At 43.3% G+C, this 25,942-nt stretch overlaps 12 protein-coding genes across 12 annotated transcripts; 5 read left to right on the top strand and 7 right to left on the bottom strand.

The window, feature by feature from the left end:
* Positions 1 to 213: 213 nt before the first annotated feature.
* Positions 214 to 1,440, bottom strand: EAF01_005571 (uncharacterized protein; the record flags this gene model as incomplete). Its single annotated transcript, XM_038913825.1, has 2 exons — positions 214 to 713; positions 924 to 1,440. The coding sequence occupies 2 exons, from the start codon at positions 1,438 to 1,440 to the stop codon at positions 214 to 216; spliced, it is 1,017 nt and encodes a 338-aa protein (XP_038770274.1).
* Positions 1,441 to 2,599: 1,159 nt separating this feature from the next.
* On the bottom strand, positions 2,600 to 3,798 carry EAF01_005570 (uncharacterized protein; the record flags this gene model as incomplete). Its single annotated transcript, XM_038913824.1, has 2 exons — positions 2,600 to 3,647; positions 3,725 to 3,798. 2 exons carry the CDS (start codon positions 3,796 to 3,798, stop codon positions 2,600 to 2,602), a joined length of 1,122 nt encoding a protein of 373 aa, XP_038770273.1.
* Positions 3,799 to 4,133: 335 nt separating this feature from the next.
* Positions 4,134 to 4,952, top strand: EAF01_005569 (uncharacterized protein; the record flags this gene model as incomplete). The annotated part of the gene is made up of 3 exons (XM_038913823.1): positions 4,134 to 4,288; positions 4,420 to 4,546; positions 4,640 to 4,952. The coding sequence occupies exons 1-3, from the start codon at positions 4,183 to 4,185 to the stop codon at positions 4,950 to 4,952; spliced, it is 546 nt and encodes a 181-aa protein (XP_038770272.1). The 5' UTR covers positions 4,134 to 4,182.
* Positions 4,953 to 5,159: 207 nt separating this feature from the next.
* On the bottom strand, positions 5,160 to 7,232 carry EAF01_005568 (uncharacterized protein; the record flags this gene model as incomplete). The annotated part of the gene is made up of 8 exons (XM_038913822.1): positions 5,160 to 5,237; positions 5,374 to 5,842; positions 5,894 to 6,102; positions 6,153 to 6,317; positions 6,373 to 6,425; positions 6,484 to 6,505; positions 6,710 to 6,957; positions 7,016 to 7,232. 8 exons carry the CDS (start codon positions 7,230 to 7,232, stop codon positions 5,160 to 5,162), a joined length of 1,461 nt encoding a protein of 486 aa, XP_038770271.1.
* A 308-nt stretch (positions 7,233 to 7,540) lies between these two features.
* EAF01_005567 (uncharacterized protein) lies at positions 7,541 to 8,828 on the top strand. Its single transcript, XM_038913821.1, has 2 exons — positions 7,541 to 8,456; positions 8,515 to 8,828. The coding sequence occupies exons 1-2, from the start codon at positions 7,669 to 7,671 to the stop codon at positions 8,696 to 8,698; spliced, it is 972 nt and encodes a 323-aa protein (XP_038770270.1). The 5' UTR covers positions 7,541 to 7,668; the 3' UTR covers positions 8,699 to 8,828.
* Positions 8,829 to 8,930: 102 nt separating this feature from the next.
* Positions 8,931 to 11,816, bottom strand: EAF01_005566 (uncharacterized protein; the record flags this gene model as incomplete). The annotated part of the gene is made up of 3 exons (XM_038913820.1): positions 8,931 to 9,772; positions 9,826 to 10,782; positions 10,994 to 11,816. The coding sequence occupies 3 exons, from the start codon at positions 11,814 to 11,816 to the stop codon at positions 8,931 to 8,933; spliced, it is 2,622 nt and encodes an 873-aa protein (XP_038770269.1).
* Positions 11,817 to 13,338: 1,522 nt separating this feature from the next.
* Positions 13,339 to 13,866, top strand: EAF01_005565 (uncharacterized protein; the record flags this gene model as incomplete). Its single annotated transcript, XM_038913819.1, has 1 exon — positions 13,339 to 13,866. One exon carries the CDS (start codon positions 13,339 to 13,341, stop codon positions 13,864 to 13,866), a length of 528 nt encoding a protein of 175 aa, XP_038770268.1.
* Positions 13,867 to 16,344: 2,478 nt separating this feature from the next.
* Positions 16,345 to 17,822, bottom strand: EAF01_005564 (uncharacterized protein; the record flags this gene model as incomplete). The annotated part of the gene is made up of 5 exons (XM_038913818.1): positions 16,345 to 16,601; positions 16,662 to 16,795; positions 16,850 to 16,975; positions 17,024 to 17,208; positions 17,259 to 17,822. The coding sequence occupies 5 exons, from the start codon at positions 17,820 to 17,822 to the stop codon at positions 16,345 to 16,347; spliced, it is 1,266 nt and encodes a 421-aa protein (XP_038770267.1).
* A 577-nt stretch (positions 17,823 to 18,399) lies between these two features.
* Positions 18,400 to 20,202, bottom strand: EAF01_005563 (uncharacterized protein; the record flags this gene model as incomplete). Its single annotated transcript, XM_038913817.1, has 1 exon — positions 18,400 to 20,202. The coding sequence occupies one exon, from the start codon at positions 20,200 to 20,202 to the stop codon at positions 18,400 to 18,402; it is 1,803 nt and encodes a 600-aa protein (XP_038770266.1).
* A 323-nt stretch (positions 20,203 to 20,525) lies between these two features.
* Positions 20,526 to 21,300, top strand: EAF01_005562 (uncharacterized protein; the record flags this gene model as incomplete). Its single annotated transcript, XM_038913816.1, has 2 exons — positions 20,526 to 20,896; positions 20,946 to 21,300. The coding sequence occupies 2 exons, from the start codon at positions 20,526 to 20,528 to the stop codon at positions 21,298 to 21,300; spliced, it is 726 nt and encodes a 241-aa protein (XP_038770265.1).
* Positions 21,301 to 21,556: 256 nt separating this feature from the next.
* EAF01_005561 (uncharacterized protein) lies at positions 21,557 to 22,388 on the bottom strand (the record flags this gene model as incomplete). The annotated part of the gene is made up of 2 exons (XM_038913815.1): positions 21,557 to 22,264; positions 22,323 to 22,388. 2 exons carry the CDS (start codon positions 22,386 to 22,388, stop codon positions 21,557 to 21,559), a joined length of 774 nt encoding a protein of 257 aa, XP_038770264.1.
* Positions 22,389 to 22,954: 566 nt separating this feature from the next.
* Positions 22,955 to 24,934, top strand: EAF01_005560 (uncharacterized protein; the record flags this gene model as incomplete). Its single annotated transcript, XM_038913814.1, has 1 exon — positions 22,955 to 24,934. The coding sequence occupies one exon, from the start codon at positions 22,955 to 22,957 to the stop codon at positions 24,932 to 24,934; it is 1,980 nt and encodes a 659-aa protein (XP_038770263.1).
* Between the last annotated feature and the right edge of the window lie 1,008 nt (positions 24,935 to 25,942).

Genomic DNA, 25,942 nt, shown 5'->3' with positions numbered 1-25,942 from the left:
TATAGAAATTCTATCTTAGTCTATACAAAGTCTATAGTCTATGGATATAAGATCTTTTTTCTCCTGCCCATGTTTACACTTCAAAGTTGATAGTCAATATCGAATCTCTCTAGTCTCAATACTAATTCCGCTGTGTCGTCGACAGTGTGTCCAATAGTCTGGACTATTAGACACCCCGATTCCACAGCTCACAGCCCCATCATCTTCTCCACCTTAAACCACACAATTAATCTTCTCCCCCTTCAAATACCCCTCAAAAATCTCCGCAATAGCCTTAACACACTTCTCTTGACTATCCCTCCCAAACCAAGCCACATGAGGACTAACAATCAAATTCCTCACTCTCTCTTCTCCCTCCTTTCTAACCAACGGACTCCCACCCTTCTCCGCCGGTTCCCTCTCAAAAACATCCGTCGCCGCTCCCAAAATCTCCCCACTATCCAACGCTCTCGCTAAATCCGCTTCATTAACTACTCCACCGCGCGCTACATTAATGAGAATCGCATCGCGACGCATCAACGATAGTTCAGGTGAGGAAATGAGATTTTGGGTTGAGGGGGAGAGGGGACAGGAGAGAATTATGGTGGTGCATTGAGTGAGGATGGTGGAGAAAGCAGTGCGGCCGACGCGGGCTTGGGATTGCGGGAGGGATTTGCGCTCCGAGATGAGGACTTTCATGCCGAGGGCGGTGCAGAGGTTGGAGATTGCGAGGCCTGGGGTTGGGTTAGTTTTTTTTCTCTCTTTCTCTTCTTTCATCTATATAATCTTCAACGGTACGGGATTCCTAGTCCAGAAGTCAAGGTGTCCGCAATGAAGCGATAGGAGAAGTCCTCAAATCCACGAGTCCCCCCAAAATTTCCCCAGAAACAAAAAGAATAAAATAAACCAATAACCAAAAAAAAAAAAAAAAAAAAACCACCCACCAATCTTCCCACCCCCCACAATCCCCACCACCTCCCTCTTACAACTCCTCGCGCCACCCCCCTCCCAAGTATTCATACCCAGAATCCCCGTTCCCACCCTCCCCCATTCCTCCCCCCTCATCGTCCACTCATGCAAACTCACCACATCCCTCTTGACCGCAAAATAAAGCGCCATCGCGTGTTCCGCTACCGTCTCCGTATTCGTGTCGGGCATGTTGGAGACTTGGATATTGTTTTCTGCGCAGTAGGCCAGATCGACGTGGTTGGTGCCGACGGAGGTGATGATTATGAGTTTTAGCTGGGAGGGGGGGAGGAGGGAGAGAGTGGTGCGGGTGAGGGGGCAGAGGGAGGTGAGGAGGATGGTTGCGGGGAGAATGCGGGGGGCGATGAGGGGAAGGGGCGTGTGCGGGTAGGGGGTGTAGGTGTGTGGGGAGGGGAAGAAGTCAAGGGGGAGGGGGTGGTAGTTGGAGTCTAGGTAGATGATGGTTTCGCCTGTTGGGGGAGGGGGGATGGACATTTTGGAGGAGGGGGGCTGGGCTGGGTTGGCTGTGATATTGCGGGAATGAGGAGGCTTGTGGAGCGGAGGATGTTGATGGAAAGATTTTTTTAGGATGTGGGGTGGAAAATGCGGGGCGTGAGGAGGAGATAAGAAATAGGTAGTAGGTGTAGATGAGGAATCAAAGAGGTTTTTAAAAGATAGGATAAAGATATTGATGCACATGCAGTTCGCTAGCAGGCACACATATCCTACCATAAAACAAGCCAAAACCTTCACCAATACCCTCAATATACTTGGCGCAACTCCTGTGAACAGTATCGATCATTTGGATAGTCCCATCCACCGCCCAATTTTATTCTGCATAGTAAAAGGTTTCAAAAGATAGAACCGCACGCAAGAGTTCATATACGTTGAAATTATCATCAATCTCAGTATTCAGTCAATGTTACATCTAAATGTAACCTACTACATATAAACCCAAACCCAGAGAACCCCAACAATACAGCGCCTAACTACATAGAAATTCAATACTCAACATTTGCCCTTTGCCATAATAACCGAGTATAAACACTCTAACTTCTTCGCAAAGATAAGACTCTCGCTTGCAATATAATGATGTAATTCTTAAACCATTTCCATGAGCTGCTTGCTCGCTTAGCATCACATCATCTTCATTGTCCTCTAATAGCCTCTAACCGCTATGTAGGAAAACAAAAGAGACTAGAATTGATTGACCTGTTAAATTCTAGGATAGATCAATTATACATGAAATTATAAGGAATGGTGATCTTCAATAAATCCTCAAATAATCTCTAATTAGAGTGCTATTTCATCGTATAATTTTCTGAATTGATATAGAACGATTAGATTGTTGAAGAGCTTCGCTAATGATTCATTCCGGTGTGTTTTTCTTCTCCCATAAACAGGCCCTTCGCCTTTTACGAGACCTGATGCCTTGACTGACTCATGCTCATCCCAACGACAATCAAGACCATGACAGTAATATATCGTTTCTAATATTTTACACCTCTTTTCAGGTGTGAACTTTGGCTTCATTTCTAGATCACATGGGCAGATAATCAGTCTACTTCATATACAAACGACGAGCATACTACTTAAAACCCCCATTTCGATTCACTTTAAATCACATCCAATCCTCACATTACCTCCTTTCATATCACGAAACCCTCGTTCCCAAATTCCCCGTACTCAAAAATCCATTATTCCCCATAGCGCCCCTCCATCCTATACTCAACACGCCAAATATCAATCTTCCATCTACAATTTCGCTTTCCTTTGCCCCTTCTACACTATCCACAACTTCCCCATCATCCCCAGGAACTTTTTCTTCAACCAAAAAGCAAACCTGTCGAATATCTCCTGGTGCTAATACCGGTCTCTCCAATTCCACATCTCCTCCGTTTTCCTTTTCAGAATCAGAAAGTAAAATCTCCCAATTCAAGCTTGTAGCATTGAATCCTTTGGTAGTGGCCAAATGAACTAAAGTCAATGTAATAGGGTTATCTTCTGTGATATTTTCTAATTGGGCTTCCAATGCATATTTCTTGGATGAAGAAGTATTCGAAGATGTAGATTTTGGAAAGGGTAATGATCCGATTTTGGTACGGACCACAAGACATCCTTTACAGATGAATTGATATAATTTACGGAATGTGCGAGTACGTGGAGGAGAGGATGGAGATGATTCGGTATAAGTTACTGTGACAGCCAAAACGTGTGAGCCTTCTTCTTTCAGATCGAAATGAAGGACCTTCTGTAATGAACTCTGAGATGTAATTTCTGCTTCCGTAGTTTCTTCCCCTGAGGTGGTAGAGACTTGTGGGGAAGATTCAGGACCGGAAAGAGGGAGCAATATAGGAGTTGGTGTGGAAGGAATCTTCATTTCCGCAGTGAGAGTGATATTTGATATTATTTTGGTGGTATTGAGCGAGGTTGCGATATCCGGAGAGGTGTGGGTTTGAGCGGGTTGAGAGATAGGAGGAGGGAGCTCATTATTAGCACAAAGAGTACAACTGAATGTCTCCCCTACATATGCTGATCCAAAAGCTGGAGGAAGTGTGAGGAGAGGAGAGAGAATAAAGTTCGAAGGGGTGGGAGATGGATATGAGAGAGAGGCTGATGGGGCGGGAAGGCTGAGATTTGGAGGTGGTGAAGGAGATGGTGTGGGTAGTGGATGTTGAATTGAAAGCGATGGACGAGAAAGTCTATTGTAGCACTTAGTCTTTAACACAACTTTCACAATCGAGCAGATGGAAGTAGGAGAGAATCAAATATAACATGCCTTAAAACCTTCAAACTGACAGAATGTGGTTCTTTCCCTCCGTCCAACGTCGAGGTAGTCCGTTGATGCGACATATTTAAGGTTATATACGTGTCTCGTGCTTATTCCATGGAAATCATCGATCAATGCCTATTCATACCGCAGCGAATATAACCGTCACACGCTTTATTGCTGTCTGTCGTAAGAATCTCCGTTGTCAATTGTAAACTGTGAAGTCCAAATCATACAAGGTCTGGAATCGAATAAGGCTGAATGTCCATACAGATGTTCGATTATTTACTGCCATCTTCACCGCCTTCTTATCGCTGGTTCCTTACCTTATCGATACGCCGCGGCTAAAGTTTCACTTCCTTTCACGGGTTATCACATTTTTTCCTCAAATTTCCCCTCAAAAATCACAAATATCAATTCTCAAATCCCATCAAACCAATATTACTCTATAAATCCCTGAATTCAAAATGGGCGACGCCGGTCCTTCGACAGAGGAGACTTTTCAAGAGCCTACTCAAGGAATTCCATTAGCTCGCTCCACAGGACTTATGCTAATCCTCGATACTCCCAAAGGTAATGAATGATGGTAGGTATCGATACCATATCTACGACACTCCCACCTCACACTTTACATAAACAACCATTTACACCAAATCGCAGCCTTATTCTTCAAAATCAAGTATCACTAATTCCTACTCCAATAGGCCGAGGAGTATTTGCCTCTAGAGACATTCCAGCCCGTAGCGTGCTAGAAGTATGTCCTGTATTAGTTTTAGATCCCAGTGAGAATGAAAATCACATAAAAAAGACGGAATTGTATCATTATACGTAGTAAGTTGACCTGATTACACTTTTGCTTGTTAATACGAATCTACTACGTAGGTTCATTTGTGAACAAGTCTTGCTGATAAAGATGGTTTCTAGTAACTGGCCATATAAACCCAAGAGTTCAAATGAGGGCTCAAATGGCACGACAAAACCACCTACCACCACCCAAGCCGTGATACTTGGGCTAGGTAGTATGTTTAATCATTCAACATTACATCAAAATGTTGGATGGGAAAGAGATGTTCATAATCTTCTTATAACCTATACTGCACTAAGGGATATCAAAGAAGGAGAAGAATTATGCATCTCATACGGATCAAGGTTGACATTCAAGGACACTGAGGCAGATGCGCTGAATGAAGTTGAGGACGAGAATGAATTATTAAGTAGAATTGAGTTGATTGATTGACTATTGCTTTCCCATTTTCAATGCGTAATGCTACCTATAATTGAGAACCTTTTCAATGTTCTGTTTGGAGAGACATGACCCTTCTGGGCCTGAATTCTCTCAATCTACTCCAAAAGATGTAAGGACAAACAGGTATCCATAATTTTTAACATTCAAGACCTAGAGCAATTTAAGATTCTCATAGACACAAAAATTAAGAGAAAGCATTTAATATCCAGGTGGAGGTGGAACGGCGCTATAACCATTATTACTTCCTGGTGGTGGACCTGATGGTGGGGGAGGAGCCTAAATTCTCAAGGTTAGTTTCTCTCAAACTATAATTTGACTGCCCCTTCCCGTCGAGAAGGAGAGTCTTGCAAGCCTAACTTCTAAAAGAAGAACTCGGTTAGGAATATATGAAGTGAGGAAATAATATACATACCGATCCACCGGGTGGTGGAGGTGGGGGTGCCTCGTTAGGAGGTGGAGGAGGGCCTGAACCTGGAGCACCTTGTTGTTGCTGTTGATATTGGGCCATGGCTGCCATGTACTGCTGATAATATTGAACATATGCCTCATACCCACCATATTGAGCATAAGGATCAGCACTTGCACCATAGTATTGAGCAGCTTGAGCTCCATAATCTGCAGGGGTAGAAGGACTGGCTGCATTAGGAGTGTTGGGAGCTGGTGATTTGTTGTAGTTATTGTATCCACCACCGCCACCATACGAGTTAGATCTGTCTGGGGCGCGATCACCATAGCCTCGCTCTCCTGAATAACCGGTTTGGCCGCCATAACCACGTTGTTGAGGTGGGCGAGCCTTGAACTCTTCATATTGCTCTCGGACATTCTTGAGAAGATCCTCACAGAGCTCTTTGGCTTTTTGTACCTCATTTGGATCTGGGCCACTAGAAAAAAGTTAATCAAGTGCCCTAGCAAACCTGAACTTACAAACTCACGCGACGTGAAGATACATGTCTTCATCACTTTCACGACCTGTGCCATGTTCCATAAAACCAGAACCACGTCCCTTGATTTGAACACGACATCTAGTTTCCTGTTGAATGTGCTTTACGTAAGCTCCACCGTGGCCAACAACTTGAGCACGAAGGTTGAAGCCTTGAATAGGTTCAAAATCAATAGGAATCTTCTCCTCGGGCCATTTGCGCTAAGTCTTTGTTAGCACCTAAAATTTATGCTTTCTGGAACGAAACTTACTCTGCCAAATTCATCTCTCTCAACTTGCTCAGGCTCGCGTCTACGGAATCGACGTTCGTCAACTAAGTTAGGGAGCTCCTGCTTCATTAGTTCTTCGATCTTTTGAACGGCTTGCTCGAGGCCTCGCTTTGTTTGACTTGTAACGTGGAGATACAATGGGGGATTCTAAGCATATTATTAGCTCGCTTTCCTCAATATTTAAGTTCTTGGGTTGACTTACAGCAGCGGTAGCCATGCTTTTATCCGGGTAATAATTTCCTCGCGTGGTGACATCTTGAAAAGTCAATATTAAAATCTCTAGTACAAATGGTGAGTTGTAGGTATTGCGTACCAGCGCCGGTTTCTTCCTTAATCTAAATGTCACGCAGCGGAGGTCAGCAGATGCCAAAAGGGTGTATGTGTATGGTGCTATTCGCGCTTCAGGTAAGCTTGAAAGTCTCCCCATACAATGATGATTTTACTTTAAAAGGGGGTAGGAGAAAGTATAGAGATGATTCATGGCTAGACCTATGAGAAAGCCTGATGTATCAGTGGAGTATAACACAAGGAGTATTTACCATCTTTTGAGTAGAACCTTTAGTCAGTGTATAACGGTTTCGCAAATCGTTGACTTCGATGTCTTTGATATAATCGCCATCTGCGATATACATCTCACCATTTATATTGCTTGCGCTGTTACCTGCTCCGGCTCCTGGAGATGCTGACTTTCCGACTGGACTTTCGGCTGCGCGAATGGGTGGCACATCGGCATGTTGAACACCTTTCTTGGCTTGGATTTGTGCATTGATTTTTGCAGCAGCGGCAGCTATTATATATTCAATTAGCAAGTGTTCATGTAGCATAGTGCTAGAATGGGTATGTACCTGCTGCTGCTGCTGGATCTGCACCGCCTTTCTTTGCGGATTCTGGAGCCGGGCTACGAGAAGAACGACGACCAAGGGGAGACCTGCTTCGTCTTGCCTCTGCCTTTCTCGCAGGTGGTGATCGCGAACGTCTATCGAACCTTGAGGTCCTCTTCGGCTCAGGTTCCTTTTGATCGAAGCGCGAACGCTTTGCTGTGCGACGTTCAGTATCATCCATGTTGATAATTAGTGATGCTTATAAAGGTTGAAGCAAATATTGCTTGTAGTAATGTGAGATGCGATAATGGGTCTCGAATTGTAAACAGATAACTGTCACAATCGATTGTTACAATTACTAGTACCCAGTAAATTTATGAGGCTGAACTTTATTTCGAGTTTTTGTGCTGGTTGACGGTGGTTGTTCGATGACAAGGATTTATCAGTGCACCGACATTAACCCCAAGGCACTAAAATATCTGGGGTCAATACGACAATAATCGGCATTTGCCGTATAGAAACAAATTCAACCTTTTTGTGCGGTATCGGGGCTTGTTTGGACCTAGACCGTCGACTTCCTCTGAGTCAAATTGTTTAATCCTTCTCAGTTTTTTGAGATAGGATTATAATCATTAATAACCTCTTCAAGAAGTATTGGATAAATTCATTTATTCAATATGGCTTCACGCAAAGCTATTCTCTCCCTTTCTGGAGTGAGGGCAGCGATCCCTAAACGCAGCACTTCTATTACCCCTCGACAAATTCAAAGATATCAATCCTCTTCTACTTCAGCTCTAGAATATAAGGCGCTTCACCGTCGCATCTCCCCTCTTCCTACATCCGATGCTCCTCCAGCCTGGTCAGCTCAAGCAGCGGTTTCCAATATTCTTTACGAAACCCCCGCGCCCTCCGCCACTCCAGCAAAACGCCATGTCCTTAACTGTCTCGTACAAAACGAACCTGGTGTTCTCTCCCGCGTTTCCGGTATTCTCGCAGCTCGTGGCTTTAACATTGACTCCTTGGTCGTTTGCTCTACCGAAGTCGAAGATTTGTCTCGCATGACAATTGTTTTGTCCGGTCAAGACGGCGTTGTTGAGCAAGCTCGTCGCCAATTGGAAGATTTGGTTCCAGTTTGGGCTGTTCTCGATTATACTACTTCGCCGCTCGTACAGAGAGAATTACTTCTTGCGAAAATCAATCTTCTCGGTCCAGAATACTTCGAGGAATTGTTGGCGCATCACAGAGAAATCACTGCAAGTGACCCTGAAGCTTTACAAGGTCAAGATGATTGGGCTACAAAGCGATTGGCAGAATTGAAGGATAGTGACGATTTCCACCCCGTCAAATTGGCTCAAAGTCAAGCTTTGAGACATAAGCATGAGCATTTGAAGTCGATTACATATTTCACGCATCAATTTGGAGGCAAGGTTTTGGATATCAGCACACACAGCTGTATTGTCGAGGTGTAAGTTGATAGACATTTCGATTCCCCTGTGTACATGTACTAATTTTACGTTTTCTAGCTCCGCCAAACCAAGTAGAATTGATTCATTCATGAAGTTAATTGCTCCATTCGGAATTCTCGAGTCTGCACGCACAGGTCTTATGGCTCTTCCTCGATCTCCATTATACGGTCCTAACGAACAGGACAACTTAGTGAAGGATGCTGAAGAAATTGTTGATGCAAGCACTTTACCTCCAGGTTAGATTTGATGATATGTGGTTCAATGGATATGGAGTCGGCGTCACAAATTATCTAAAATAATGGAGGATAAGATTTATTTCTGCATGCAATTCTGTGTATCATTTATACATCAATGAAAATTACAATAAACGACGATGTTTCCAAACGTCAAATCAAAATGCGCCTAGTGACCGCAGTTATTATTACTGCTCCCAATCTATGATGTAACTCATACAATCTTGAGCAAGTCGCTCGTCAAAGTCTAACATGAGCACCGATTCCTGAGCCCAAATACCAGATTGTCTCCGTCCATTGACCAAGCCGAAGACCAATTGTGCCCTTGGCATCTAATTTTAGAGTGCCACCTAATGCTCTCTCTACTGCGTCATATCCCACCCCATCAAAAGACCAGTCGACGGGCAATTTAGGCGATTCGCTTGCACCAGGGGGTACTGCGAAAGGATAGTCGTAAACAATCTTGCCAACTGTTTCGGTTTGATTATAAAATGCTTCAGCATCAATAGATTCAATGTAGATTGTTTCATGTCGTAGAGGTGAGAGTAATGTAAACTGTGCTGTTGATGAGAAGAGATGGAAAGTTGCATCATCAATAAAATGGGGTTTCCCATCATCAGGACCCTTATCGTTCCCAGTCCCAGGCGTCGATAATCGAGGTGTAGGCATCGTGACTGCAAACTTGCTAAGTGCCTTTCCGAGTTTTGGTTGGTATGGAATAGATCCTTCATGAGTTTCGAAAGTAAGAGTCGTATTGAAACCAGAAACATATTGCGAAATTAGTTCCCGACCAATTTTGCGCCCCTTTTCACCACCAAATGTCATGGGATCCCAGGTAGCTTCAACAAGTACATTCGTATTATTCCCTCGAGAGACGCTGATATCGCGCACCGTGGCATCACCGATTATTGAGCCGTTATTCAAGATATGGATATTCACGTAAGGAATTCGAGCTGTGTATTCAGTTGGATTAGTGAAGTTGATTTTCGCTTGGAGATTGATTGATGTCCGGCCTGTGTTGAATATCTTCAAGTCGCCAACCTTGAGGTTGAGTTGGTGGAGATCACCGCCCGTAGAGATCGCTGCAATCCCGTCAGCTTCAGTGCAGTTGCGCTGAAATTAGTAGGCCCCTAACGTTTCAAAGGAACAACTCCTTCCGCGGGCAAATCTTTAATAATGAAATCACCTAGCACAGTAGATATTTCAACTTCAACCAAAGCATCAATCTTAAGACTAATAGCCTTCCCACCCAGATAATAATCAGCCACAAGATCTCCAAATACATCCTCGTCTGTGATTTCTAGAGGCGCATTTTTGATATGTGATTCGATCTTCAAAGAAGCATCGCCTTTATCAGTGACTCGTTTTGATCGAGCTTCCTGCCATTTTTGTAGGTTTAGCACACCTAACTTATCTCCCTTGTAGAATACATCGGCTTTCGCACGAACTTTCGAAACTTCAAGGCTAAAATTCATTTCCTTAGGCAAAGCTGCTAATACCATTATATCCCCAGAAATTCTTGGATTTGACTCGGGTGTTCCAGGCTCCGCAAAAGGTCCAGGTAGGCTGAAATCTGTGTTTGTGAGAGAAAAGTTCTTGATCAATTGATCGAATGTATGACCTGGGAAAGGTACTGGTACTGTAACGCTCGATATTATTTGAGTGATCCAATCGGGAGTCTCTGGAGATGGTGCATTTGAGCCTCGAACAAAAATGGTAGTATCATTGCCGTGAATGTAATCACTGAGGAGCAGATCCAATGGTGAGGAATGTGAATTGGGGCAGGTTTGCAAAAGGCTTTCAGGTAGATCCCGAACGATACCTGCGACGTCAAGTGTAACATCTGAATATGGCTCAATCATGATGTTATCAGTAGAGGCATCAGCGAGTTGAATATGTGGTTCGTCGGCAGCGCAATTCGAAACTAGTATATCGAATCGCATCGGAGGAATACTCAACCTTATTGGGTAGCTATTGACCAAGGATAGCGATACTTCAGCAGCCATTCCACGATGGCCATCTTTGGAGAGAGGGATCTCCTTGAAGTTGAGACGAGTTATGTTATACTTGGGAATGGCTGGAATATCATTGCCTATGGTCAGTTAGCAACTTGATCTTAAAGTGCAAGTTTTACATTGAGAAAGAATCTAGGAAGTGGTGACTGCGCTCGCGGACTAATGTTTGGATACACCTATAAACTATAGATCGTGTGTATATTGCCCGAAATCCAGCCACGAACTTCCTTCAACCGATACTTTTCTCCCCAAAGTACAACGACGCAAAAGAACGATAGAGAGATTGACCTTCAAAAATCATTGACTCGGATATACTCTGAGATCCGAGCGGAAGTAACCCTGACTTCAATGTGACATCCGCCTTGCCTAATACCCGCAACTGTCCCAAACGACCGTCTAACCAGTCATTCGCAACCTGTCTTAATCCGTCGACGCTTCCTGCTTTAAGATCGGTAACAAAGTCGATTGGTGTGACAACACCATTCCGAATATTTACCACCACCTTAGGCACAACAGCGGTTCCAATGAGAAGATTATCATATTCTGGAAGATAGACCTCGAGGTTCGATTCCTGACTTTCAACCTCTTTCGCGATCCATGTACCAAATCTTCCAATATTCCTAACAGCATTGTTTGCGACCCTTGAGGCATCCATCTTAAAATTCACTTGTACGCGAGCTTTCACTCCATTGGCGGTGAAGCTGTCTATCGATAGGTTCGTAGGCTCGATAACAAGAGATTCTTTGGCATATCTTTCCACGATTGCAGGCGCGAAAAATGCACATATCAGAATGACGATACCAGCCAAAAACAACATGGCGACAGCGAAAATCGTTGGCCATCGTAAACCTTCATTGGCAGGCTTGCCAGAGTCTCGATTATGGATAGAACGTAGAGACTCTGCAGCTGGCGATAGAATTCGACCATCCTCATCTTCGGGCTCTTCGCCATCGTATCGAGGAGTATCATCAGAGTGCGCTAATAAGGGTGATGATTCGTGTGAGTCCCCAGGATTGTCTGAATTGTGTGACTTGACTGAGCGTTGAGAATGCTTCGACGATGGTCGTTGCTCTTGGCTGAGCAGGAGTGGAGACCCCGCACTGTCCGACATGATGAAGATAAGGATAATTGATCAAGATGGGTGCTAGTATGTATCACTCGACGCACCGCGCGAGGATGGATCTAATGATATCAACAAAGTGATATTTTGTTTGATATCTTGAAAGATGATGAAAGTAATGATAGAGGTGTCTTGGATATTGAAAGGCTGAGCGGGTGTCGTTAAGTCTTGTATAGGTTCCTGGGGAGTTGTAAGCAGCCGCCACACCGTGCGTTAGCTTAGAACGCCCTATATTAATTGATTGGGCCAACGTAGTAGTATATTTATACATGCATTGTGCCTTCGTACCTGAAAAATTATGAATTGATGCCAACAACCTTGTCAATGTCTCAGCCTCGACTGTACAGGATACAGCATATCTTCATCCTATCTTTATATTTCACCAACAAGCAAGAACACGACACACTCGTCCTACATTGTATGGATAACATAGCTGGACCAGCGTTCTGCCCGATATCCTTATTAGCCATGTCTAGGAGCGAGTTTCTAGAAGATAACCTTATTGTATCAACAAGTGTGTGATCATTATAGGGCATCCTCAATTTCGGGTCAACCCTCTCACATGAAATCTTATAGGATGAAGTACCTGGTGTGGTAGTTACAGTACATGACCAAAATACTGATGCTACGTTCACTACTATGATATCTGATGCAAGTGCAGAGTCCTCAGTATCATACAATAATGAAGATCTACTCGTCCTTGGCGTTGTATTGCAGTTGAAGTCTGATTGTCGTGAGACTACACGGTCTAAGTGTAACACAATTGTTCAATACGGGGATATCCTGAATGACACTCGGTTTCTGGTAGTTTCCAGAGCGCTCCTTCGAGGAGATCAACTAATGAATACCAAATCATGAAAGATGTTCAGAGGCTCCACGGCGTTGTCATGATATTCTCTGCAGTTTTGTTTGCAACTGTCATAGAATAGTCTTGCCTTTTTTGCTGGTCTCATGGAAGATTTTATCTTCAAGTTCTTCAAGTTCTAGAATTGTTTCCTCAGATGACCCCCAAACTATTACTCCTTGAACACTTCCCGATTCCAGCTTTCCATTCACACACATTGAATGACGAATGGTTTAATGTCAACGATAGTCACTACGAAGACTCATGGTTTATAATTTATTGATTTGTGACTCTTCAGAGCACTCAAGTATACTTAAACAGATACAAGCTAACATATGTCTACTTTCTTCGCTCTCCCCGTATAAAAACATACTGCAATTGATCAAATCCACATAGCACCAAAACAAAACTTCAAAGCTTACTTCATTGTGTCTGCTGTCTCCTCCATCACAATAGTGTTTCTCTCACCGATCAACATCTGCCTCGATTTATCACGCTTAAACTTGCAGCAGGCATTAAACCAATTAAGGACTGTCCCAACATTCCGTGGAATCCGTTCACTAGGATCTAAATCTATTTGAGAATCAATTATTTAGGCTGACCAAGTACATTAGAGATATGGAATATACTGCAAATCACAATACTCTCATTCATAATTCCAAGGTCCATATGCGATCTTACGACTCAAGAGGACCCGAGTATCCTGGAAGGGCATTAATTCCAGGGTGGCGTCGACAAGCTCAATTAGAATTCCTTCTCCGAATCATCAAATCTTACAATTTAGAGCTTAAGCGCTACAAATTCAGTGGCGATGCAGAGGTCTTGGATATCGAAAATGATATTTACGAGAATATAAAGTTGTTAGGAAATGATGGATATTTACCTACAGATATTGTCGAGTTGGCGGAACGCCTTCAACGTGATGCTCAGCCGACAAGAGGTGTTTTTCGGCTGTTTCAATTCGCCTATCAGGTAGTTACGGGCTCGGATTTCAACATAAGTTTCTACCACAATAGGATTGACGATAGAATAGCCGCACGAAACCGCATCAACGGGTTAGACAGCAAGGTTTTGAATGAACGTAAGAAAGTCAGATATAATGCTCTCGTCGATATGAAGAATGACTGTCAGCCAGATCGTGGCCAAACCGACAACGCAAACAGCTTGAAAGAACTACTTGATTGGAAAGAGACCTGAAAAATTCTCAGTGCAAGGAACCGCTGCCCTCGGATCCTGCAACAAGTAGAAAAGAAGCCGAAGAACTCCGCAAGCGATTGCAAGCTTACAAACGGGAAGATGCAGAGAAACTCAAAGCGAAATCAGGTACGATCTATGGAAGTGACACGGAATACTGATAACTATATACATAGCGCAAAGTTGTTCGATATTAAGTATCTGATGTTAGGTGATCGTTGGGTATTAATGAAACTCGAGATTGATATATTTTAGATGGCGGATGACTGGGATTCAACTTTTGCGTGACTTTGATAGTCGCGGATAGCACTCAACTTTGAAGACTGATTAGCTCCGTTTTGGCTGGGAGTAGTAGACGGGGGTCTAGACAGTAGAGGCTAGGGACCTAATAGATTAATAGAGAAGGGGTAAAGTACTAAGTGAGACGAGGATAGATAGCTGCCATACATGATTGTCTTGAGCGAAGTCCTTTCACAAGCCAGGGAAACCCAGGATGTCCGGTTCATATCGTGATATATAACAAACAAGATTCAAATTGCACAACGAGTCGTCAAATTCGCCCAAGAAGTCAAAGAAATAATTTGCTAGAAGAACTTACAATTATGCGCATTGTACTAAGTTCGATCATCTTCGTGAACATCGCGTTGTAAGGTCGCTTTAGCGAAGGGGCTGGGATGGATCACGGGGAGTGGGGTAGATTCCAACGCTTTCCGCATCCATTCAATGTAAACATAAAACTGCAATACCTACTGTGACAACATAATGATCTTGACGCCATGTTACCAAGAAGTAGAACAACGTTCAATTTAAGGTCTCTCCTTTCGAACATCACCCCTCGTACAGGATGTACCTACAAATCTCCCTTTCCAACCCCGCCATCGTATCACCGAACAATTTCTTCTTCACCAATTAAATCCCAACCCTTTGCCATCGGGTAACAACTTCATGGACATTCCGGTCGAACATATAGAATAGAAGAAATCTTATTCGAGAGGTTGAAACCCATGCTATGTGTGTATCGAGCAAGGTAATACAGATACTCACCCCTCATTATGTTCCATCATTCAAAGAACCACAAAGCTTATTCATATATTCAGCGCAGAAGGGAAGAAATTCATCATCAAAAACTGTCTCAAGGGAGATTTTGAATATCGACAAAATTTTCAGGCTCCTTTAACTTCATACCCCAATTTACGGACAATTATAGATACCATTCCAGAGCTTGAACTGTTTGTTTATCGTTTTCTCATGGATAATCTTCTTCAGTTTTGTCCGAGAAATTTGTCTGAAGAGACTAGGAAGGGTATTTTGAAAAGTGCTCTGATTGGATTAGCTGAAATGCATGATAGATTCATCATTCATGGAGGTATGGAGATTTTTTATGATGTCCATCGTAAGAGTAATGGCGTGGCGTGAAGATCATCAATTAACATCATAACTCGACAGATATCAAACCTTACAACATCCTCATCGACTATGAATAAACATCCGAAAAGAATCTCCGCATTCAAAGCGTCCGCATCTCCGACCTAGAAGATTCTATTCTTCTCTCTCCCGGAAAAAGAATCATCGGCGGTAAAATCGGCAATCAATTTTGGCGCAGTCTCGGATCTTGGTGTAGAGCAAAGCAGAGCATCTCTTCCGACATCTTTTCTATTGGTATAGTCGCCATGTACATTGTGGATCAGTAGATGGTATTTTTATGATGGTTTGAAAGATGAGGATTTAGTCGATAGCGAGGCGTGGAATCAGATTTTAATGAGGCATGTTTCGTTTCTCTGGGATACAGATGATTATCTGGCACTTCTGGATCATATAGGAGAGGATAATCTGTTTTTTAATCGTGTCATCGATATAGTTAACGAGTTTAAGGGTCCAATGACACCGGTCCGTAAACTATCTTATCTTGATCCCGAATTTAGAGACTTGATTGTGATGATGGCGAGATTGGATCCCGCGAGTAGGCTCAGGGCAAGGGAGGCTCTGGAACATCCGTTCTTTGGTGATGCCAGTCCATATTAGTAGATAGCTGGCGACGAGCTAGGAGTCAGTCTCGGTACAGGGTTCAAGATAAAATCATGAAATTCCGTACGAGGGCGAAACAATACTATATAGGTACTATATGATTGATTAATTTGTAATAGATCTTGCTCAAGAGTTCCATAGTTACCGATCTGGTAGTTTGAAATCTATTATCAAATCCAATGTTAAAGTTTCTAGTCGTCTTGAAGAGTCAAGGTGATAGGTTTGGCCAGTCGAACCAACTCAGCCATCACTACATTTAGCTCAAGATACCTATCATCTAAAGAAGTATCATAACCCAAAGGAGACCTTAACACCATTGCTACTCTCCATCTGCAATTTATGCTGTTCCACAAATCTTTCCTCAGGATCACAATTCACCAAACTCTTAAATCTTTTTGCAAACCTCGCCAAAATATAAACACATTCATTGAGCACCATTCGCTGCGCAGGACAAACTCAATCCCCCTCAGAGAATGGAATATATGCCCGAAGTTGCGCTTTTCCAAGACTTTCCCATCGCTCTGGTCTATACTCATCAGCTTCTGCGCCCCATATATCTTTATCTAGATGCATAGATCTAAATATGTAATTGACTTCGGTTCCACGAATGACTAATATTAGATCTTTTCCATTCGGTCCTCCGCCGGTACGTAAGATGCGATCCTCGCCGCATGATCGTATACTTCTTCCAGAAGGTGCAAGTATCCGTAGACCTTTTAAATATTGAATTAGCAACATCATCAAAGAGGCAATATTCTGATGACTGAACTCACTTTCATCCACAATAGCGTTTGCATATCTCATCTGCTTCAACGAATCATAGATTAGAGGTCCATCATAGTTCGATATTTCATTTTGAAGCCGGTTCCACACTTCAGGGTTTCTTGCCAGGTTGAAGAAGATGTGTCTAACAGCAATAGCAGTTTGATCTCGCGCGGGGAGAAAAATATTCAGCAATTACGAACAAAGATAAATGTGGTCTTGTGCCGTTTTTAATAGCTCGTCCAAGAGAACAAGTCGTCGGTTTGGGCTTGGGGAATTAGTAGAAATAGAAGTTTTTTCTGTCTTTTCTGTCTTTTCTGCTTTTCTATCGCTCTTTCGATTTTTTGGTCGATGAATGTGTAAACCTCGTCACGAGCCTTCCTCCAGGACCTGTCTAGGCTTTGCAGAAGCAAACTTTCCCAAAGCGACCCGCAACCCGATTCCTTGCAAGACTGTGTCAAAAGCTGCGAGGAACTTCTCGGTGTCAATTTGTCCTTTCTCTGACTTTAGGATATTGATAGAATCACCAAAGATCAGTGCCGTGGAGGTATCAAGAAACTATATGTGTCAGCTGGATTGACTAACTTTATATTCTAGGAACATCATACAAGCCGTTTTAACCGAGGTAGCAAGTCCACAGTAGTACCATCATGCGGTATCATAGCAAGCAGAGTATCCATATGCTCTTCTAGAATGTCCAGAATCGGTATTTGTGCCCTTGCAAAGATGGGTTTCGAAGCAAGATGAGCTTGTTTCCATGATGAACCATCTGTATTAAAAATTCCTCGTCCTAAGAAGCATTCTGTAGCATGCAGACTAGAAGGCTCTACTATGAATTTCTTTTGTGACTTAACAAGAATGGTGTGTATGTTTTCTGCATCTATTGTATAGATGGCCTTCTGGCCCCAGCTGTTGACTTCGAAGGCCTTGCCATACTTGTCAAACAAGGATTGGAAGAAGGCAAAGTTGTTTCCATTTGAGATACTCTCCACTATGCCCACGAACAAACCAATGCCCCAAACAGGATCTTTATGTGAGTAGTGACGTGGTCGGGAACAGTCACGCTTCTGTAGAATCTCTTCCTCTCTTCTGCCCTGAACCAGCTTGCTGATAAGATGAAGAGCGATGATAGAAACTACAATGCATGAAAGAGTACTACGGTTGAGTTCCATAATTTGTGTTGAAGATTGGCTCATGATTAGTTGTTGCAATTAAGCAGACAAATCAGTGAGTATTCAACTTTTAGGTCAAAACCGAAATAAAACGAGTCAAGTCTGGAGAGTGAGCTGAGAGAATCAGATGAATTTTTTTTAGCACTCCTAAGAATTAATATAGCTGCGATGTACCTAGATATAGTAGCAGCCCCGTGGAGTCTTGCCTCCCAGTCTCTTTCTCTACTCGCCGTCCTCGGTTAGTCATTACACCAACCCAACTGTTTGGTAAATGAGTCTTTCAGGATTAAATCACTCAAGATTACTGATTATGCATCCTGTGCTTTTCATGAAGAAATGTGAAAAGATTGGTAGGAAAGTATGAATGTGTTGACAAGTTGGTGACGTACTTCATTTGGAAAAGTCCAATGATTGACCTGACTGCACCAACACCCCCCCATCATTGATTACGTTGCAACATTACTGCAACATCTCTGCAAGGGATCTAATTTCAAAAATGGAGTACGTACTACGAAACAATCATCGCGGTCTTTATTTGCATCATATTTTACACTGATATACATATCAAAAAATCTGGCTACCCATTTTCAGGTATACCAATCCTAAATAAATCCGGCATAATGGCACTTAGCTGCCTCTCATCTGGTTGCCATCTTCCTCTTATATCTCTCCACACCTCTGTTGCCCTCGCCTGACTAGAACATGTCGCGAAAGCCTTGAGCACATTCGTTACGATCCAAGTCGACATGTAAATACCTTCTACACCTTGGTCGAGGGCTTTCAAATATGCTTTCCACACACTTTCTAATCTGGCACCCGTCCACTTTGTATATCTAGTGCCACCATGAATACAGAATCCCTTGAAAAGGGAGAGAAAAAGTGCACCATGCAAGGGAACGTTGAAAAGGCCCATTTCTTCTAAAAACTTAGCCGCTTTGTCTAGCTCGCCTTCTGTAACTGCAAAATGATTGACTAGTAACCTATACGTTTGAATATCTGGACAGACGATGGAGCTCTGTTGGGCTTTCGCTCGGCCTTCTGGATCATGCTTGAATTCCAACGCCATTCGTAACAACGCGCGCTTGACTTCTCTGCGATTTTTGAAATGCCTGTGCCATTCCTGTGTGCCCGAACGCTCCGCATGCATGATTTTCATTCGCTCATAGATATTTAGCGCAGCACTGGGCTCATATGAATTGATAAGAGCTGAGATCATTGCATTAAGAACAACGGTATCAACAATTTCTCCAGCGTTGACCAAAGATTGATACGCTGCTCGCGCTCCATCACCGTCGCCTTTTAGACCACAAGCAAATATCATGCTGACATAATGAAATCGGTTGTACTCAAGGCCCCTGGCTATCATTTCTTTGTAAATCATTTCGCCAAGAGTGAATTTGCCGGCTTTGCATGCGACATCATAAAGAACATTGAATGTTGCATAATTGCCCCTGACACCTGCGATGTGCTCCATTTCCCTCCACAGTTTCAGAGCACTTTCGACCTCTACATCGGTGGCTTTGGCAACGTATTTGGAAGCAAAAGAAATGGCACTTGTCCATTCCGAAACACTTAAAGGAATAGCTGTTGATTTCATATCGTCGACGACGGAGAAGTACCTGAGCATAGAGTGCTCGTCCTTCCTTTCTACGATACTCAAGTGGCGAAGTAACATGTGTCTTAAATTGGTTTCTAAATAAGGAATTCGAGGTTCTGGTAGTTCACGGTAGATTTGATATACATCTTCCGCCTCATGGGAGTAGAAATTCTTCAGTGCGAATTCCAGCTGTTTGAGCTTTTCTTTCGTTTCGTCATCGGCCGGCCATGCCTCATGAGTGGGTGGCCATTCATCTTCTTCTTCTTCATCCGAAACTGGTAAATGGGGAGCGTAACCTGGCTGGTGAAGGTCTGGAGATTCCATTACGGGTAATTGATGTGTATACGAAGTTCCATGGTACTGATCCACAAGCTCCATGAGCTCTTGTCGAGTCTGATTTGCCTCATTCGCAATCTTCTTTTCGTCCACGACGGATTGTGTATTATATGTATAATTTCGTCCCCGCGTATTGAGTTTGGTCGACCGGAGATCCTTCGTAGATATGTTAGGTCTGTGAGAAGTGAAAAAAGTTGCCGGTTGTAAAGGCTTTGGGGTGTGTTTGTGGCAATGGCCTGCACTGGCAAGTGAGGAAATAAACCATGCTTCTAGTCCGACTGTACTTGAGATCATTTGTATAGGTTTCCTGAGATGATTTCGTCGGGAAGGCTTCGTGGGAGCCTTTGAAATGTCAATTGGATATAAAAAGGAAAGAGCTTGTCGAGGGGCTGCTAGCTTCGAGATGAGGGTGCTGCTCGTCGAGGAGGAGATACAAGAGGAGGACATGAGCCGGCTGACATTTTGAGTTTTTGTCAACGTCTCTGAAAAGTCATTGGAGCCAGACCAGCCCTCCAGTCCTTATCTGCCGTTGTGGTTGACTCAGGAGCTTGTGGGGGGTTGAGGATTGATAATATGTTGAAAACTTTAGGACTTATCGCCAAAATTTTGGAAATTTTGGCGGAGATTGCCGCCCGGCTTCAAAAACCTATCAATATTTGCGACCCAGAACACCACGACCCCCGCAATATTGTTCATAGATTACTTTGAGACTGTAAGTTTGATATTTTGATTAAGTGAAACAGGTCCTAACATTCCGAAGTTCTGCGAGTATGAGGGGCCTCAATTTAAAGCCATCGCGTGTTTACCAAACGGCATCTGCATTACTCGCATCTGAAAGCATTTCCCAAGCACCACCATGGTATAAGACAATCGGCTCAGTACCCCCTTCGGAAATCCTTACACGGACGCAACCTGTTCAACACCGAGGAAGCAATGGCAGACCTAGAACGAAAAAAGCTAGCAAGCTGTTCAAACCACAAACTATTGTATACGAGGAAGATCGAATAAGACAAGAATTCTTCCGTGATCATCCATGGGAGTTAGCAAGACCCCGAGTTGTGTTGGAGGACGATGGACGTGATGGGCAAAGATGTGATTGGAGTAGGATAGCACAGCCAGGAAGACCTTTGACCGGTGAAAGGTAAAATTGATTCTCAGGATATTGCGGCGTTTGGTTAACATTTCGACAGTGTGGTACAGAGGCAGCTTTGGCTGATACACAACACGCAAATGTCTAATAGTGAGGCTTACGATATAGCACGGAAGGAATTCTATGCGCTCCGTCAGGAAGAGGAGATCGAACGGAGGATCGCGAAAGAAGAGGCAGAATACGTCGGTGCATACTTTCATAAAGGTGCTTTGGAGGTTGGAATGGAGCTGGAAGATAAGAGTTACGAGGACTGGAAGGCATGGGCTACCAAAGAAGTCGAGGCTGCGAACTTACAGCAACAAGGAGCATACACTGGTGTTGGCACCGAAAGTGAGGATGCTGCTCTTTTGGGTGATGCAGAGGCTGTTGAAGAGCCAGCAACAGCTGCCGCATGAAAATGCTCAATCTTACCAGAGGCATGTACAACAGCATTACAAGGGCAAAATTGGCGTTAATGAGCATGAGAATTAATCGGGTGATGTTGGACTATAGTTTTCATGGATTTGTCAAAGATCATTGATAGATGCGGTAGGGCTAGTAGGTCACTGATCTTCCTTTCTGTGGTGATTGTCTAGGCCAGTTGTACTGTTCAGGATTGAGATTCCTCAACTTAGAGGAATAGCATGACACTGATGATATTTTGGCGTTCTGCTAGTGTACCAAGAAACCCCTCCATTCCACCCTTTTCTGACCATTTTCCCCATTTATCTGTTTAGCAAGGTCTTCCCATTGTACGAGAAATCGATCATAAATACCTAGCCATAACAAAACTTTACCACTTAAACTCAATGTCTTTACCCTTGCCCAGCTTTCCACGTAGATCGTTTGCATCTTCCAAATTGGAGCCACTCCCAGAAATTTCAACAGGAAGCTTGCCATGACCACAAGAACAGCAGTAGCAGGACCATTTGTTATGATGATATCTGGATATTGCTGGTGTATTGTACTGGTCATTGAAATTTTGTGTAGTGCCTTGAGACATCCCAGCATACACGAGAAGGACGATATGGGCGCAGTGTAAAGTGGTTGATGTATCTCCCTCGCTCTTGGAACAACTATGAGATCCCAGACCCCGGTGGTAGCATCATATTCGCCAGATTTGGTACACGGCGAAGAAGGTCGAAGCTTCGATTGAATACGCTCCTCGCAATCTTGAGCCTTGGTGGAAGAGAAGTTGTCTCCCGCAGATAGAATATATGTCCGGTGTTTGTATCTTGCCGCATCTGTATCGCGAAGAAGAGATACCATCTCTGCAGTATGACCACCAGAACCAAGGACTACCACCATATGAGAAGGCTCATCTTTACTTTTGACCGGAGGTCGTCGAGAATCTGGAGAGAACAGATAGAGAAGACGAAGCTACAGTGTTTCAAATCAGTGCATCATTCTAGAATATTGGTATTGGACTTGATCTTACAAAGGCAGTGGTGATAATAATCAATGTTGCTGCGGTAATCAGAGACAAGGCTGAAAGGTAGATCATGGTTGAAGCCCATGCGAGGCTGAAGGAGCTAAAAGTAGATGTTTCTGGTTCCTTCAAGGGGAGGACACGAAATAGTCTGGAATGTGTATATGTGAGTGAATGGTGTAGATTGAATATATAATAAGATTACAAATTGAATAACTAAACGAATGGGCTGATTTGATATACGGCTCTCATATCATAAACTAACCATGATATGATGTGAACTTGATCAGATCAATTTTGAATTATCATCATCATCATTCATTATCGTTTACCTATCTAATACGGTAAGGTAAGCAGTATTGTTGTCTCTTTCCCTTCCATCGATCAATACTGCACCGAACCGAATCGGTTATTCCTATTGTGTATAAAGGCCGAAGCTAAAAGTTTCGAGTAATCGTCTAGACTTGAACTTTATAAAATCACGCTCAACAACGCGACGCGATATTTAACCCCCCTTGGGCATAATCTTCAACAATTAACCATGCAACTACGGCTTCACAAATTTCACAACTTTCAAATCATCAAGACAACTCACACTTTCATCAACTCACAAACTACCAATCAAATTCTCACCATCAAAGATGTTTTTCAGCAAACGTTTAGTCTGTTTTTACTGTGGACAAAAGTCAAATCTTGCATGGAATTCTCAAATCTCATATTTTGAATGTGAAACCTGTGAAGCCACCAATTATTTGGATAAGAATGGCAATATTACAGATCCACCGTCGGCAGTCACTGGATCAAATTTGAATTTTCAGGATACCCAAGCAAACATCACTCAATCATCTATATTCTGCGAACGATGCTTGCGGAATCAACAATACCACTACGATGTTATGAGGCAGCTCAATGTCGAGCTTGACCCTAAACATCCAAATTACCAGGCTTCCGAAGAGAAGATCCGTGTTATTAAGAAAGATCTTGACAAGCGTTATCCAATGGTTTGCGGAAATTGCGCACCAAAGGCTCAAGAACAACGAGATAGAGCAGACAAATTCGCAAAATCTGACTGGCTTGGGAGGTTGAACGCTCTCAGCGAACGAATCAGAAGCCAAAAGACGTGGAGGGATACCTTTCAAAATGTCATTTATCAAACCCTCCTTTACCCAACTGTTTCAAAAATCTGGTACCTTGTTGTTATCGGACAGATCCTCGCTCTTGTTCTAGGCCTCTTTAATGTTACAGATATTCTGACCAAGACCTTGAACTTAATCCCCTTTTTAACGGACAACCTAACGCTCAACATCATCTCTTTCTTGGCATCTAAGAGATGCTTTGGATGGAGCATACTTCACAACTTTTTGTCATGCGGCATGAACCCATTCTTCTCACGATGGTATCCAAGAGGAAATCCTAAACGTATCGTTGGTTTCTTCGACTGGTATGGATACCAAGTACTTTTGCAACTGGTCTTGCGAGTCATTTTATGCTCCACCTTTGAAAATGGACTTTTTGCATACCTTTCATCCCACCTAACGACGATAGTCAATATTTGCACCATCTTCTTCAACTCTCTCATTGCATACGGATCACGTTTTTATCTTGGTCCTAAAAAAATTGCGCTCTGGAAATCAACCCCAGGCCCAATATACACACCATCAGCATTCCAGACCTCAGAAAAGTCCGGCAATGCATTGTCAGATGTTCTTGATGAAATCATGGCCTCAACACCAAATGACCATCATCAAACACCTTCACCGCCAACACAACACTCTCAACGAAGCAGCCAGTACAATCAAGAACAGTCATATCAACACGATCGTCAAAGTTACACATCTGGTTTTCGCGAAAATACCTCCGCAAACACCTATGCTCGAAACTATAATCGACGTCAAGAGATTCCAAGACAAACAGATCTTCTTTTGAAAACTACAACCTCTGGCTTGAATCCAGTCGAGTTCAATCATTACCTAGCAACTGGTGAGTTGCCAGACTGGAAACTGCAAGAAAGCGAGGAGATGGATTGGGACCCTACCGTTACTCGTGTAAACCATGAGTTCAATATTCGTCATCGTGCTCTGGACACGACATCGAACTATGAGACCCCCGTACAACCCTTCGGTCAATCACTATCCTCTTCTCAATCCCTCGCTCCGTTTAACGGTCCGTCTCCATTTTATGGCAAACTACCAGCAGCTCCCATTAGTCCAGCTCATCGACTTCGCAATCCACCAAACAGACCAAGACTTGAAGCGCCATCTGCCCAGAGGAAGGAAAATTTCTTCAACAGCATGACCCAAAGGCAAGCCTTTGGCCAGACGAACAACAATCACCATGAGATTCAGTTTGCGAATCCAAAGCTTCATGTCCCAGAACCTAAAGCTTACCAATTGGATGATGGTTTTGAAGAGGCTTTTGGTAAATTTTCTCTCAAGGAAAGTGAGGATATGCCCACTCAAGAAATCGGGAAGATGAGCTTAGGGAAGGCTCTAGGGTTGAGCTTATTGCTCGGTGGATTGGCAGTGGGCGCAGGAGCTTATTATAACTCCAATTCCTCATCTCAAGACGAGGTTTCCTCGTCACTTGAAGCAATGACAATTGAAAACACCTCCACTATGTAGGTGGGGAACTTCCTCCATGGGTTCTCCCATGGGGCACGTAAGGACCGTGAGGTTGTCATTGATTCACTTGACTTGGAACATCTTATCTTGCAGTGGGGACTCGGGGATCGGGATTGGATCGGGATTCTTAATGGACCTGGGTTGGAGTTTTATTGTATAGATTGACTTGGAATTTGGCTTTGGAACTGGCTTGGAAATTAGCATGGTGGCTTGATAACTTGTATTGAAAGACTTCACGGATTATGAATTATGATTAAGATACCCTGTATAGATAGCCAACTTGTTAGAGATAGAACAATAACTCGATTAATGCTTTGGATTCGAATGCTGAAAATGTGTATGCAACACCATTGATACTTATGCAGCATTCTTACCTTTGTTCTTCCCAGTTCTAACGTCAACAGACAGTCTGGGTGCCAAATGTGCAGCGGGAGATTGAAGATGCTAATAGCCTCCGGAATCTGCATCTCTTGGTATAATTCGAGCCTGGTCTAAAGTACGTATAAAATGAGGTTTTGCAGATCTTCAACATCAACTTTTCCAACCCAACAAGTGTGTGAACAGAGATGGCGATATCACCAACCTCCCTCTTAGGTGCGATTCCATTGCGGTCATTGTGAGGCCGCTGTTTGTTCTAGATGAGCTAGAACTTTTAAGGGTTCAGCATGTCGGGTTTTTGGTCTTTTGGACATGAGTGTGCAATCTTTAACTCAAAAGACGAAGAGCAGTTTTCATCTACCACAGACTTTAAGTCACTGTTAAACTATCGGTACGGTACATCAATCATCTTCAGATTCACTGAAGATCTTTCGACTTCCGTAGCCACCAATAGGCGTCCGATATACGGATACACAAAGTCGATCAATTTCAACGGTGCCACCTCACTGCTCAAGAAACTCGAGCTTCAACAATATTGCTTCAAAACTTCTCTACATAGAATCAAACGAAACTGTAGAATCAACAGCGCACAGGACAAATTCCTCCCTAAAGAATGGCGTGAGGCCCCAA

Source organism: Botrytis porri, assembly GCF_014898465.1.
Source record: "Botrytis porri strain MUCL 3234 chromosome Unknown BPOR_007, whole genome shotgun sequence".
NCBI classification, from domain to species: domain Eukaryota; kingdom Fungi; phylum Ascomycota; class Leotiomycetes; order Helotiales; family Sclerotiniaceae; genus Botrytis; species Botrytis porri.
Note: the sequence above shows the minus strand (reverse complement) of the source record. Positions and strands in the feature narration are given on the sequence as shown.